Source organism: Aotus nancymaae, unplaced genomic scaffold (assembly GCF_030222135.1).
Source record: "Aotus nancymaae isolate 86718 unplaced genomic scaffold, 86718_ANA_hifiasm-v0.15.2.pri h1tg000059l, whole genome shotgun sequence".
Taxonomy (NCBI): domain Eukaryota; kingdom Metazoa; phylum Chordata; class Mammalia; order Primates; family Aotidae; genus Aotus; species Aotus nancymaae.
Genome location: NW_026988473.1, coordinates 26,394,576 through 26,411,051, shown reverse-complemented (window position 1 = coordinate 26,411,051; position 16,476 = coordinate 26,394,576). Strand labels below are relative to the sequence as shown.

The 16,476-nt window shown below is 35.1% G+C and overlaps 1 protein-coding gene across 1 annotated transcript in view; it reads right to left on the bottom strand.

Moving 5' to 3' along the window:
* Nucleotides 1–4,590: 4,590 nt before the first annotated feature.
* The window catches only part of APIP (APAF1 interacting protein), a 31,741-nt gene continuing 19,855 nt past the window's right edge, over nucleotides 4,591–16,476 (bottom strand). Inside the window, exons 2-7 of the mRNA XM_012452338.2 lie at nucleotides 15,862–15,962; nucleotides 10,618–10,666; nucleotides 8,905–9,022; nucleotides 8,446–8,581; nucleotides 5,542–5,709; nucleotides 4,591–5,027 (exon numbers count right to left, since the gene is read on the bottom strand). Of these exons, the coding sequence (XP_012307761.1) occupies nucleotides 4,928–5,027; nucleotides 5,542–5,709; nucleotides 8,446–8,581; nucleotides 8,905–9,022; nucleotides 10,618–10,666; nucleotides 15,862–15,962 (672 nt within the window). The 3' untranslated portion in view covers nucleotides 4,591–4,927. The remainder of the gene's footprint in view (nucleotides 5,028–5,541; nucleotides 5,710–8,445; nucleotides 8,582–8,904; nucleotides 9,023–10,617; nucleotides 10,667–15,861; nucleotides 15,963–16,476) is intronic.

The window sequence follows — 16,476 nt, the reverse complement described above, 5'->3', positions numbered from 1 at the left end:
TGCCAGAAGCTCATGTTTTTTGGTGGATGGTGATAACACTAACATCAGGATTGTTGAGAAGATGACTAGAAGGGTGAAAGTGCTTGCTGAACTATAATAATTTCATGCAATTATTAAACACAGTTAATGTGTAAAGTGGTTCACAGTCTGCTACTGGGAAGACCTGTAAAAATTAAAAGACATTTAGTAAAGAGATATCAGATAAGCTTTATTGGCTCAACAAAATTTTATAATCCTACTCTTTCCAATTCCTTCGAGATGTAATATATTACTGATTTATTTATTAACCACCCCTCCCATTCTGTCCCAAACAGGAATTTAAGACTTTCTCAGTCCTACTCCATTAACAATAACCAATTATGTCCCATAAGATATAAGTTAACATGACATTCATTCCTTTTTACTCCTCAATCCCATTTGCTTTAATATTGCTGGAGGACCAAGAGTCATTCATTCAACATTTATTGGTATCTACTTGCTAACAAAGGTTCACAGCAATATTACTTGAGGGATAAAGATTTCCTACCCCACCATGGGCAGAAATATTCGGCGACCTGAGGATGTCTACTCCATTCTCTTGCCTGTTGTACCCTTCTTGGGGTGTCCTTTCGGTCATTCATATCAAACAGATAAGCTTACAGATGGTCCTCAGGGCTTTGACGGGAGCATTTGCACCAACACAACACAACTTACTGCTTCATGAGTTTACTCCTTACACAATTTTTTTTTTTTTGGTCTAGGGTATTTTGCTTTTCATCTAGTTTTTATAAAAGAATGCAACACCAAATGAGCATAAGATTATACACATGTAATACTTTTATGTTTAGAACATGGGAAAGACATGTTTATTAACAGAAAAGTTTAATCATGCATGAGTAAAGAGAACAGAGCCTATCTAGTGAGTTCCAATCACTGTGTATTGAATTATTTTAAAGTTAACCTAAAGGGACTGCATACCAGGAAAATAGTCCCTTTTCTTTACTTATATTAAAAGCAGTAGATGTAATTAAACCTGAACGTGACAATGAACAACTGTGAAACCAATGGAAAAATTTGTGGATGATTTAAAACACATTATTCAAGATAGATAAATGGCTGGTGATGACTTGATCAACATCCTCAAGAAAAGAAACAAAGTATGATTATTGGAGGACATGGATAAACACTATTGAATGGATGAAACAATCTAAATTCACAAATCACATATACAGTACTATATTTAATGGGTTATTTTAAAGGATTTTTAATGATAATTTTGACTATTGGAAATTTTTACTTAACTTTCAAAGCTCTACTGTATATATATATATATATAAATTCCTGGTTTCATTTCCAAAGATGTGGTCCTTATTGCAATAATGAAGTAGAAAAAGTAAAAGGTACTTACTAAAAGTATAAGTAAAATAACAGAACATATTAAAAATTCTGCTAGAACCCTAAGTCCCTAATACCTATATCAGAAGCCAAATATACTTTGAGCATACTTGTGTTTATAACTTAAGACCACAAAAGAATACCTATTTCAGTGATTATCATCCAAAACTTGATGATTCAGTGCTTATAGATTACAGATCAGTGAAATGGAAACAGAAAATCACTCCCCTCCATCACCCAAGCTGGAGTGCAGTGGCGCAATCATCTTGGCTCACTGCATGCTCCACCTCGCTGGTCAAGCAATTGTAGTGCCTCAGCCTCCCGAGTAGCAGGGACTACAGGTGCCTGCCACCATGCCTGGCTAGTTTTCTTTTGTATTTTTAGTAGAGACGGGGTTTCATCATGTTGGCCAGGCTGGTCTTGAAACTCCTTACCTTAGGTGATCTGCCTGCCTCAGCCTCCCAAAGTGCTGGGATTACAGGTGTGAGCCACTGCACTGGGCTTTGTAGTCCTGCTTTAAAGAAACTTGGTGGGAGAATTCAAATTGCCTCTTGAATACTGATGTCAACATTATTAGTCCCACATCTGACCATCTTGACTAGAACTACTGAGACAAGGCAAAATTTTCTCAAAAGAGAAGTATTTGAACAAATTGAGATATAAAATGAAACACTCCTTAAGATTATGACTTTACCTTTCTGATTTTGGGACACTCTCTGGGGAACTATGCTATTTTGAAGTATCTCTCACAAGAAAGTTGGGTGGGATCAAAAGGCTCTAGAATCGGCCGGGCGCGGTGGCTCACGCCTGTAATCCCAGCACTTTGGGAGGCCGAGGCGGGTGGATCATGAGGTAAAGAGATCGAGACCATCCTGGTCAACATGGTGAAACCCCGTCTCTACTAAAAATACAAAAAATTAGCTGGGCACGGTGGTGCGTGCCTGTAATCCCAACTACTCAGGAGGCTGAGGCAGGAGAATTGCCTGAACCCAGGAGGCGGAGGTTGCGGTGAGCCGAGATCGCGCCATTGCACTCCAGCCTGGATAACAAGAGCGAAACTCCATCTCAAAAAAAAAAAAAGCTCTAGAATCATCTGAGAAACAAATGACAGTCTCTGGACTAAAATGTTAATCCCTTATTCAATATGAGAGTGAATGGCCCGTACTGCACTTAATGAAATAAAAATGTGTTTGATCTAGATCTCTTACCAGTTTAATCATGCATCTGCAACTAAATTTTTCTCTTATTTAAACAAGTTGGAATAACTGAGAGAACAACAGTCACAAGGGCATGTGAAGAATGCCTGCTTCCCGCTTCCTCATTCACTGAACTCCTATATGCCAGGCACTGAGGATTAGCTCCTAGCCTGGATTTGCATTCAGCTTTGGACCTCAGCTCCCAGCAGTCACATAGGAGGGATCATATTCTTAAAAAAAAAAAAAAAAAAAGGGACATTAACTAGGAGATATAGCCTTCCACCAGCTGTTCCCCCACCTCTAAAGCAGGTTTTACAATCTTTTCTGCACTCCAGGGAAGAAATATACAATTGATGATGTGCTGCTACTGCTGCATAGTTTAAATGGTTTACTTGCATAACAATTACTTTGAAGATAGCTAGGTGAGGGGTTTTTGGAAAGGAAGTTTATATTTTGAGTACATACATACTATATGACAGGTACTGTGTTGTTTACATATTTTCTCTTATTTAAATCTATGTATTTATTATTCCTATCTGAGCCTCAATTTTCTCATCTAAGAAAAATAGGGATAATATCTATCTCAAAAGACTATTATGAGGATTAAAAGGGATTTTAAAAAACACTAATTTAATTTATTGAACATCTACCCTGGATTAAGCACTGTGGTTTGTTCCTCGACATACTTTATCTTATTCATTAGGTGCATTTTAAACAAGAAAAATGAAGTTAACCAGAGATAACTAAAACTATTTTTCCCCAGTGGAAGAACCTCTGCCAAGAATCCAGAAAATAGGCTGGGTAAGGTGGCTCACGCCTGTATTCACAGCACTTTGGGAGGCCAAGGCGGGCGGATCACTTGAGGCCAGGCATTTGAGACCAGCCTGGCCAACACGTCAAAAATCCCGTCTCTACTAAAATTACAGAAATGAGCTGGGTGCAGCTACTGGGGAGGCTGAGGCAGGAGAATCGCTTGAACCCAGGAGGCAGATATTGCAGTGAGCTGAGATTGTGCTACTGCACTCCAGCCTAGGCAACAGGGCAAGATTCTGTCACTGTCATATACACACACACACACACACCCAGATGCAGGCAAGGTTGCAGAGAAAAGAAAAGAGAACCCTTACACAGTGTTGGTGGGAGTATAAATTAGTTCAAACATTGTGGAAAGCAGTATGGCAATTCCTCAAAGAGCTTAAAGCACAACGACCATTTGACCCAGCATTCCTGTTACTGTGTCTGTGCCCAAAGGAATAGAAAGCATTCTACCATAAAGATATATGCAGACGAATGTGCACTGTAGCACTATTCACAATAGCAAAAACACAGAATCAACCTAAATGCCCATTAATGACAGACTTGATAAAGAAAATATGGCACATATACACCATGGAATATTATGCAGCCATAAAAAAGAACAAGATCATGTCTTCTGTAGAAACATGGATGGAGCTGGAGGCTATTATTATTAGCAAACATACACAGTAACAGAAAACCAAATACTGCATGTTCTCACTGATAAGTGGGAACTCAATGGTAAGAACTTATAACTACAAAGAAGGAAACAACATACACTGGGTTCTACTTGAGGGTGGAGGGTGGGAGGAGGGAGAAGAGCATAATAACTATTGGATACTGAACTTAATACCTGGGTGATGTAATAACATGTACAGCAAACCCAGTGACATGTGTTTATCTATGCAACAAACCTTCATGTGTACCCCCAAACCTAAAATTTATAACAATTTTAAAGAAAGTACTTGCTGATTACATCACTGGTTTGATCAAGATTTGTTTGGTTAAGGGAATTTGAGTTAATATCACCTGACCTGAACTTCACAACCGATCCCACTAAAAAATGAGCTCCCTACTGTAGACTACAGGGAAACACTAAAACTAATAGGGAAAATCTATAAAATTGTTTTGACATCGACACTGATGGATACATTTGGACTTACTGTTTCATATACATTTTATGATACTAACATTTCAACAAGAAAATGTTCATTCCACAAGGAAGAAATTTTCCAATGAATTTTATTATCACCCACAGCTTTAAAAATTAAGAGGAATTCTCTGAGAGTATACATAAAAAAGAAATTAAAGGTAAATATTTTGCTGTTAAGGATTTAAAAATAAAAACAGTATAAAAATTTCATTTCACTGTCTCATCATTTAAAATTATAAGAATATAGCAAATAACATCCAATGTCAGAGATTTAGGGTAACCACTTACAGTAGTTAGTGGCAAATTAGTAGCATCATGAAAAATTTCAATTTATTTAAAAAAATAGCTTTCATTTAAATAATAATAAAGTTTAGCTTTATCTCTGTATATAATTAGACTTCCTTTTGGTTTAGACAATTCCATTTTCTCCAACTGGTAGCTGTGTAGGATCAAGTCCTACTTTCTTCATTGATACGGCAATATCAAATAAATAGTCATAGCACTCACACCTGTAAAAGAAAAAGCGAAAAGAACCAGTGTTTATTGAAACAGAGTTCTCCAATCCTAAAGAATCACATTTCTCCTCTCTTGCAGTTAACTTTGCTTTGTTCCTAGTACATATTTTCTCTCAATTCTAGGCCAAAATCTTACTTTGCCCTCAACATTTTTAAAACATGGAAAGGAATCATATTAAGTCATGCACCATATTACATACTTCTCAGGTAATAAAAGTTAGTTTAAAATATATACTGCCTACATAAATTTACATTTTTTTTTTTTACTAGATGTCACTTTTTGAAATAAAACTTTTATAACTTGGGATCTGTGTCTCCTTAGTCTTTCTATCAACATTCCTGAGACTTGACAAAGAATAGCTCATCTAATAAATACTTCTTCGTGAATGAATACAAAATAAAAATCAAGTATCTAGAAATAATGATAAACAATTTAAATTTAAACCAACTGACATACTTTGTTCTCTTTCACATTTAGCGGGTGGTAACTTGTTTGATTTACACTCACATGGTTTTGGCTTTCTCCCATGTTTCCCCCCACACATATACTCCATGACGTCTGACCAGTACTGCACAGGAATCTGGGTATTCATTCATTGCATGAGCCATTCGATCTTTGAGGTCCTTCTCCTCAGGTGTATTCTCAATAATGGGTACCACTAACATATCATCATATCTGTAAGACAAAACAAGCTCTTTCTTCCATTAAAACAAATAAAGCATTAATATGTATACAATATGTAATTTTTTCAAGTAACCAGTTAGACGTGCTCTTTACATCTGGAAAGCCACTCCAAATTATGAACAGGATGTTGCATGTTATTCAGTGTATCTTGTATAAACATCTCTATCAAAAGGTATCTTGGGAATGTGGCAGGCTTGGTCTAATCCTAAGTCTAAGTGGCAGAAATCTGTATAATATACCAAAACCTAACAAAGAAATCAACAAGATCATACAAATGTTCCCTTGAAGCAGGGACAAGCATAATATTTATAACAGGAAATGGCAAATGATATATTTCAGAATCAAAAGCATAGAAAAGATTAAAAATTGAATTATATATTAAGAATTTCCCAATAATACAAAATCACTGTATTTCATTTCTGCAGAACCCTAAAGTAGATAGGCAAATCAATAAACACAAGCATGGTTTGTATACTAGGACAACAAGCACCTTCTAGAGATAACTATTAAAGATATGATGCTTTCAGAACATTCTCATATCTGTAGCATTAAATTGCATATATATTATATATAATACACCTATATATATATAATATATATATAGGTGTATAATATATGTGTGTAATATAAGATATATATATAATATATAGGTGTATAATATACAGGTATATATAGTTACATATAAATATGTATATATAGGTATGTATATATTATATATAGGTATATAATATATAGATATATATAGGTATATATATTTTATATGTAGGTATGTATAGTATACATATATAGGGGTGTGTGTGTATATGTGTGTGTGTGTGTGTGTATATATATACACACACACACACACACACACACACAATATGTTTTAAGGTACTATTACGAGAGTCCAAAAGTTAGAAAAAAAAAGTAAAATCTTGATAAACTAAAAAGTTATAGTAAGCTAAGGTTAATGTATTATTAAGAAATGGTTCCAATAAATTTAGTGTAGCCTAAACGTACAATGTTTATAAAGTCTACAGTGGTGTAATGTCCTAGGCCTTCACATTTACTCACGACTGACTCACTGATTCACCTGGAACAATTTCCAGTCCTACAAGCTCCGTTCGTGGTAAGGGCCTTACACAGGTGTGCCACCTTTTATTATTTACATCTTCTATGTTTAGATACACAAATACCTATCACTGTGTTGCAACTGCCTACTGTACTCTGTACAGTAACGTGCTCTGCAGGCTAGTAGCCTAGAAGCAATAGGCTATAATATAGACTAAGTGTGTAGTAGGCTATAGTGTCTAGGTTTGTGTATGCACACTCTGATGTTCACACAGTGATGAATTCACCTAGTCACAATTTCACAGAACATATTCCCATCATGAAGTGACATGCGACTGTATTTTAAAGTTGTTCTTTTTATAAAAGATAAAAAAAAATACAGTAGAGAATTTTAAACTCCATCCTTTCTTACCTCATCCAGCTTTCATTGCCCTTCTTTTGATTAGATTCAGGATTCTCTTCAAATTCAGATAAAATAACACTGCCTCCTGAGCTGTGATAATGACTCTATTACTCATTTCCCAGCTAGGTCCAACAATATTGCAAAGGGCCAACATGCTTGGCCTCTTCACAAAATTGCAAAGGCTCTGTCATATGTTCTGTTCCTCTACCTCACCTTTTCCCTCTTTTCAGAAAAACTGATTCTTCTGATCTATTTTTATTTCTTCACCAAAACAATAAAATTCATATGAAACTGATAACAACCATAAGCCCTCTTCTTCAGCCCCAGATATGGAAGAAGCAATCTGGGGCTCTACTTTCTTCAGTATGTACACTTCTCTTAATTTAAATATTTAACTTTTGTAAATAGGTGTTTCACAGTGCTGAGGAATGCTTTAAGCACACAACAAATATTAACTGAAATCAAATAAATTTCGCGGTGCACTAGTTTAAACATGTACATTCTATTACGTGCAGTAAGAATATGATATTGCAGTAAGAACACTTTAGTAAAACTGGCACGGTTTTCCTCTAAACAAGGCAAGGTAGAATCAAGCCCTTTAGGAAATTAAGGGTGAAGGTTCAGGAATGAGAATGCTAATAAACTCAAAAGAAATGCTTAGCTTGTCCCTGAACACTGAGAACATGTTTCTTCATGCGATTACACTCTAGAATTATGAAGAATTACTACATTTTTGTGGGCTGGTGAATTTATTTAAACTCATCTAGAATGGTAATCTTCTATACTTACTATCCATATGACCTTTCACATTGAAAAATTCTAAAAATATAGAGACCTACTTTAATTAAAAAACTTTTATAAATATGAAAATATTTCCGAAATACTAAATTAAAGCGTCATGAAGTATAAACTTTAGTCACGGCTCACATTTTTGAAGACAAAGTGAAGGTGAAGAGATCTCTGGGTGCCTCAATATAGGAACATAGTCTTTCCATCATGACAGAAATCTAAGCCAAGATTTTTTTCAGTTTACTTATACAAACATTTCATTATTCATACTGCTAATAATTTACCACGGCTGGGGTAGGGGTGGGAAAGGAGGGAAGACATCCCATTTGTGTCATGAGAATAGATCTGGAAGTATAATACTAAATGGAGCATTATTTAACACAGATCCCACGACATCTCATTATATGCATAAAATGATCAGTATTCTGTTCATCAAAGAGAAGGAAGAATTCTTTTCAAATTATTTAAGAAAAAGAAAAAAATACCTATAATACCCTCCGGAAGTACATTTCTTTATTCCTTTTATCATCTCTTGATGTGTAATTTTAAACTCACGTCCTGGAAAGAGAAGGGTGGCCATCACAGCAGCTTTAGAGTGGGTATGAATCACTGCACCTGCTCCTGAAGGAGGAAGAAGAACGCTGCATGTTCAATGAAGACTGAATTACAGCTTTTAAAGAAAAAGTCGATATAGTTATACATATATTTACATATCGTTATGGGATTATTTTTCCTGGCATGGAATAATAAGTTGGTGGTGGGCAGGAGGGTAAGTGGAATAATGGACCTTCCTCATAGGTTGATGTGAGAACCGAGTACGTTTATGCACTTCAAGTTCTTGCATATGGTAGGTATCTAAGAAATGTTAACTGAATAATAATGACCATTATTTAGAGGAGTCTACTCTGCAAAAATGCTTTATGTTGCATACATTTTCTACATACCTCTCATTGTGTAAGCATTCATGAAAAGAGGAGTACACTGGCTTTTTTTTAGCTTCTTAGATGGCGAAGGTCCCCTTATGTCCTTTTCATTTATATCACAAACAAACATGTCTTCAGGCTATTTATAGAGGGAAAAAAAGAACGCCATACAGTATCAATTAGAAATGCTCCTTTTCTTGTGTACATATACAAAAGAATATAAGAAAGTATTTATAGTATACACACTTGTATATATATTTAGTGTACATATACACAGAGTGCTAATATATGTATATATTTAACTTACATTTCGAATACATAATTACAGTTTCTCAAAATAATTTAGCAATTTTGAGAAATAAAAAAGTGATTTCTACTTGTGAAAACACTCTCAAAAGTTTAATAAAAATCTCAAAAGTTAAAAAAATCTGAAGACAAAAAATGATATGGAAAATTACTCTGTATATGATGCTACTGCTGTCATTTCATCAATTTAGCTTCTCAACTTTGCCCTATAATTTCACAACTATATTTCAGAGAGCCTATATAAAGAAATTCCAAAGATGGGTGTTAAAAATTTTTTCCCACATTTTGTAAAATAAAAGCAAAATTTTAGAGTAAAATTTTCTGATCTTTGAGAAATTTAGCTGGTACTCAGAAAGGTTAATCTCAGTAGGGTATATTCTTCTTAAAGTTTAAGAAATTATGTAGATCTACAGGTTTTTCTTTCCTAAAAAAACTTTTATTTTAGATTCAGGGGTATGTGTGCAGGTTTGTTACATAGGTAAACTGCATGTTACGAGACTCTGGTATACAGATTATTTTTCACCCATATAATCAGCATAGTAACTGATAGCAGTTTTTCCATCCTCACCCTCCTCCCACTCTCCACCCTCAAGTAGGCCCCAGTGTCTATTGCTCCCTTCTTTGTGACTATGTTTACTCAGTGTTTAGCTCCCATGATAAGTGAGAATATGTGGTATTTGATTTTTCTGTTCCTACATTAATTCAGTTAGAATAATGGTTTCCAGCTCCACTCATATTGTTGCAAAGGATGTGATCTTATCCTCTGTTATGGCTGCATACTATTCCATGGTATATATGTACCACATTTTCTTTACCCAGTTTACTGTTGATGGGTATCTGATCCACAGGTTTTTCTTAGTAATGCATGTGTATTTCTGATTTGTAGCTTTCAGCTGTCAGAGTTTATTAAAAAAATATATAAATGTTTTATTAACAAAGTAGCTTTTCTTTTTTCTTGTCTTAGAAGTTAAATAATTATGTGTTTGCTTGAACTAGATTTGGGATATTATTCTGGTATTAACACAGAACGAGACCTCTCAAAATTTGAAACAAAGTTTCATAACTTGAAATTAGAATACTTTGGTATTATGAAATATGAATTTGGTTCATCTGAGACCATCAATCTGATTATGCCACCAGCCTGATAAAGATCATAGGCTGCAAAGTTATAATTGCTCTTTACTGTGATTTAAGATTGCACTATTCACTTTTGCTCCCTGTACGTTGAATGAGATTTCAAAACATATCCTGGTTGTATGGAGGATATCACTACGTTAAAAAAAAAAATTTAATAATTACTGAACAAATGCTTGCTGATTATTCAAACTGTTATGATAAAATGAACATTTTCTCCTAAAATTAATTCCATTTCACAAAACAATAATTAAGAAGAAAAGACACTGCGGTTAAAGAATCCATTTACTATACCTGAATACGTTCCTTTTGCACTCCTGAAGGAGCAATGTAGATTTCATTGCTGGCAACAAAAAGACATACAAATTGGTATTTATTTAACTTATTTTCTGCTTTTGCACAAAGAAAAGTATATCTTTGCAGTCCAATCACGCATGTTCTTTATAAATCAAGCAATACAGCTAGTTGCTTCATTTAATTATGGATTTTGGCTGTACAGAAAGAAAGCCAAACTACATTAATGCCTTTGTAGTGCTGGTGGTATAGTAAAATATTAGTTGTTGCTTTTGCCTTCCCTGTTTTCATATGTATTTATTCTTTTTACAGTGCAAAGTTGGTAGTAACTAGGCCTTTATCCAGTTAGGGGTATAAAAAAATCTGAAAACTTGTCTTTAGCATCTTCAAACATGAATAAGCAGAGTTTAACCTATGTGAAATAGTTATTCTAAAATCCAACCTGGAAAACATGCTCAATTGAAGTGTATTTCTGTCATGCAAAGAATCAGGTTTGAGTTATCGTTTGAAATGCTCTTACTAAACCATGAAGTTCAGAGACCTCTGCTGGACAGGTTCTTAAATTACGGCATTAACACTGCACCATGTTTTGGATAGAATCATATGCTTCCTATTTGAAAAGCATACATATCTTGGAAAATATTTAGTAATAAAGCTAAAACAATTACAAAGAGTTCAAAATATAAGAATGGCTACATGTGAAGATCTCTCTGTTACAGGATGTTGTACTAAGGGAGATGCTATAGCCTACCATTTACCACAAGGTGCTCTCAAATTTGATTTGGAAATTAATTTCCAATCTTCTCTAAATTCTCTTCACCCTCAACAATAACTAAATGTCCCTTGGCTCACGTATCAGTCTTTTTTCTCTTCTCGTTGGATATCTTTGATAACTTACCAGTTTCAACTGCTGCCAGAGAGTATTAACAAGCTGCCGCATATATGCAAACCAAGAAAATGCCAGTACCTGCATGCTCGTTTCTGCTAGTAAGTCACAGACATAGGGACACTGAACAAATATAAAACGTTTCATAGTGCAAAGGAGAATGATGGCCTATATATCGAGCTGCTGAAGTTCAAGTTACTAATAAAGCTGTAGGCTTGGAACTGATAAAAATGTAAGGTGAAATCAAAGTTTCTTTAAGGTTCCATTGATAAAGTCTAGGAAACAAATGTCTGATATTGTGAGTGGAAATCCAATGCACTGTAAGCTGCATGCAAGCATCTGCTTTCATGAAGTGGCTACTGTTTCCGAGTTCTGCTACGTAAGGATAACATAAAAGGACACTCCTCTGGAACCAGTGAGAATGGGTTGGGATCATACTATTAACTAGAGCTTTTTATGAATACCAGTGATGCAAATCTTGTGTCCTTGTGTAACATGGTCCACTCACCTCCATATATAAGTGGACTTGTGGGTCTTCTTATGTGGGGAGAAATTTATGCAGTCCTGGGAATAGACTCAAATAAAATACAAAATGGTCTGCTGGTAAGTAAAACCCATCTATCAAGCAGGAAAACCAAGAGTATTCTGTTTATTCAAGTGACTTGGTATGCTGAGTCTGTTTTAATTACTGTCTTTGTAAAATGGAAATTAATTTAGACTTTGACGAACTTTGGGTAATTAAAAGATTAGCCAAACATGTTTTAGAAAAATATATTTACACCTACAAAGAAAGAGCTATCTGGATAAAAATATAAAGATGACAGAGCTTTTCAGGATAGAAACACACCAAATATTAAAGTGAAATATCTACTTGGCGCTTTAAGCCACAAACAGAAAGCATTTTGAATTTCAAATTATTAAATTTTGGAATAAACTTCTCTGTACTCCTGCTCTTCCACTGTGGTAAGCAAGGGTCAAACCCCAAGAGGTCAAAATACATCTATATTCAGTCGCTTCTATTTTTATTTACCTTCTGGTCATTTAAAAAATAATTTAAATCTTACAGTGCCTCAATTATTTTGTCTACAATATGGATTAATTGTAGTCCTAATCGTAGGCAACAGGATCAGTCTCTCTGACACCTGTCAATATTACTCTGTGAAAATAGGAAATTAAACATTTGGCTTTTTTTTTTTCTTTTGACAGAGTTTGTTGCCCAGGCTGGAGTACAATGGCATGATCTCAGCTCACCACAACCTCTGCCTCCCAAGTTCAAGCAATTCTCCTGCCTCAGCCTCCCAAGTGGCTGGGATTAAAGGTATGCACCACCATGCCCAGTTAATTTTGTATTTTTAGTAGAGACGGCGTTTCTCCATGTTGGTCAGGTTGGTCTCGAACTGCCAACCTCAGGTGATCCATCTGCCTCAGCCTCCCAGTATGCTGGGATTATCAGCATGAGCCACTGCATCCAGCAGAAATTATAGATTTGAATAGTAGGGACCCAATCTAAACACAGTGGCTATTGAGTATCCTGGAATTGCCTTGATTACTAATATTTTCTTGGTCCTTTATTTCCTTCTTCTGACTTAATTTTTGGTACTACACACTTGTAGCGTAAGCTGGAATACTCCAGCCAAATCTTGGAATCAGTAAATCATTTTATGTTCCCAAAAAGCTTGTTGTCTATATTATTCTGGAAACATAATTTATTAGGTTTGCACTTTATTCCAAATTTATTTGCCCTAAGCATCAAAGAGCCACACTTTCACTAACAACATGAGAATAATATTGCTGAGAATGGTAGTGATTTATTATATCATTTAAATATCAACATTTTTACTACAAAATTTTCATTTTAGTATGTAAAGCACAAATTTAATAAGATTCCAAATACAGTGCCATATGACTGTGTCTCTTTCCATCCATGACCTCCACACTCATTAAGAACTAATGATAAAGCATTTCACATATATGATGAAACTTTCCTACAAACTGATTGTAGTGCTATAAGAGCCATTTAATTTTAAAAGATGTGCCAATGAGTGGTTTATATGGCCACATACAATGGTAGTACATGGATTAGTAAAATTCTACTAGAAAGAACAGTCCTTTATGTCTTTTTGATAAAAAGAAAAAAAATTGTCTTGAGTTCTGCATTCACCTATTTTTAACTTTGTTGGGTTTTTAAAGAGCCAGTTGGGGCCGGGCGCGGTGGCTCACGCGTGTAATCCCAGCACTTTGGGAGGCTGAGGCGGGTGGATCACGAGGTCAAGAGATCGAGACCATCCTGGTCAACATGGTGAAACCCCATCTCTACTAAAAATACAAAAAATTAGCTGGGCATGGTGGCACGTGCCTGTAATCCCAGCTACTCAGGAGGCTGAGGCAGGAGAATTGCCTGAACCCAGGAGGTGGAGGTTGCAGTGAGCCGAGATTGTGCCATTGCACTCCAGCCTGGGTAACAAGAGCAAAACTCTGTCTCCAAAAAAAAAAAAAAGAGCCAGTTGGAAATGGTTATTTTAGCTCATTTGGTAGAAAGCTTTATTTTGTACATATACAAACTATTTCTGAACATGCAAATAAAAAGCAGTTAACTAAAGGCAGCATTTAGAATATGATTTACTATAAATAATAGAGTTGGGAAACCAAATTGCTGGGACTCAACTTCTAAATGGATAAATGAAACCAAGAATAAATGTTGTTATCATAGGGTTTGCTGTGAACAGGCCAACTTGAAAGTTTTGGCAAAATAATGTGAAAACTTGCGCAATGCTGTATTTACACATTAGTAACTAGGATGATGGTAAGAGAGGAGGCACAGATGGATTTATTGATCTACCACGTGGAATATAATCTTACTAGACTGAGAGAATACTTATATCCCTAACTGTTGATAGTTGTTAACAGAGGCACTTCTTGTCATTTCCCAATGTTCAATGAATACTTCCCAATGTTCAATGAACATTTCATGAGTTTTAAATTAACTCATTAATTTAAAGCAGATAAAATTATAATGGCATCATCTTGTGGTATGTCATAGAATCCCTTTTGTTCAAAATGACTTATATCCCTAACTGTGCTAGTTGTTAACAGAGGCACCTCTTGTCATTTCCTAACGTTCAGTGAAAATTTCATGCATTAACTCAGTAATTTAAAGCAGATAAAATTATAATGGCATCATCTTGTGGTATGCCACAGAATTCCTTTTGTTCAAAATGTTCTGATTATATTTTACATTCCATTCCTTAATATGCAATGCAGCCTCCTTGGGGGCATGACTATATTTATCAGCATATAAATATTTTACTAATCCAATTCTGTTAAAGAAAGTGAATTAGAATAAAGAAATAAATCAATATCACTCAATTTAACACACAGTCTCCAGACAATAATATTCCTAACATATTTTAGGAGGAAAAATAGATTAATCCTATATCAGAAATCCTTGAATGAGGTTCTATAACCTTAATTTCATTGATAGCAAGTTACTTCTTACTAACACTAATACTTTATTTCTTAATCTTCTTGAATAAATGACACTAAATAAATACAATGAGCAATTGAATACTATTTATCCTTTCTGCTTAAAATTAAGTCCAGTACATTTTGTTTTGTCCACTAAGGAATACACATTAGCAGGTACTGTATTCATTAATGATACCAGTGCTTAGAAAGCATATTGCCTTTCTTTTGATTCAATAAAAAATAATTACCAGGATTTTTAATGATTAGTCATCTGTATTTAAGTGACTTTAAAATATGTATCTGGAAGGCCCAGCCAGGTGGATTGCTTGGGCCCAGGAGTTCAAGACCAGCCCACACAACATAGTGAGATCCAGTCTCTGCAAAAAAAAAAAAAAAAAAACAACAGAAAAAATTAGCCAGGTGTGGTGGTGCACACCTGTAGTCCCAGCTACGCAGGGAAGTCAAGGCTACAGTGAGCCATGATGGCACCACTACACTCCAGCCTGGGCGATAGAGCAAGACTCTGTTTCAAAAAAGAAAGTACTTGAACCTTTGAAACAAATCCTATCTACCTAGACAGGATCCTCTAGAATTTCAGGCATATGAGCACAGTTGGTAGCATGTTATTTAACTCTGGTACTCCAAAAACTGAGGACTAAATTATTGTGCTTTGAAATTTTGGTTCTTCAATCTTTAAGTAATTGTTATATCTGCAGCTTTTGTACACTGCTTCCGTTCAGTTATACAAATGTCCACTTGTCCATTTGGAAACGAAATACCTTCAGTATTACATAAAACTGATCATCAGTTGTTCTTTGGATGTAACACATTAGACTCAACTGTGGTCTAATCAAATGGAGAGTTCCCAGTAATAAAGGCTTCCAGAAACTTACCCATGCTTCAAGCTAATTCCTCCTCCAGTCCCAGTGACCCAGCCCAAATGGTAAAACTGTTTGCAAAGTTCTGGGATCAGGTATCTTGGATGCTCCTTGTCCTTAAAAAGAAAGTAATGATTTTTAAAACAGACATCATTTTATCAAGTAACTATTCCAGCTGGTGTTTCTAGTAAGAAGCTAATTTCGGAAAGTTTAAGAAAATATACTATAGAAAGAGCACAGTGAGGGAAAAAACTATTACAAACATATTTTGTTTTTAATGTTTAGAAAGTGGATCTACTATATTATTTGGCAACCTGGGATTATTCAGTATAGGGTCATATAGTCTAACACTAAGGAACAAGCTGCAAAAACAAGGTGGGGAAATGCCCAGTGTACATTACAAAGCATCAACTGAAATGGCTGAAAGAAAACAGAATTTCACGCTGAAGGAAAATAGAATCCCATGCTGAAAGAACAGTCTGTCTAGAACATTTATTTACATAAAACACCTTATTTAATTAAGGCTTGATGATGTATACATGAGATATTATGACAGTTGTATGTTCAACACATACTCTGTGTATTGGTTCAGTTGTATTTTTATACCACAAAAGTCCTGTCTTTTTCCCA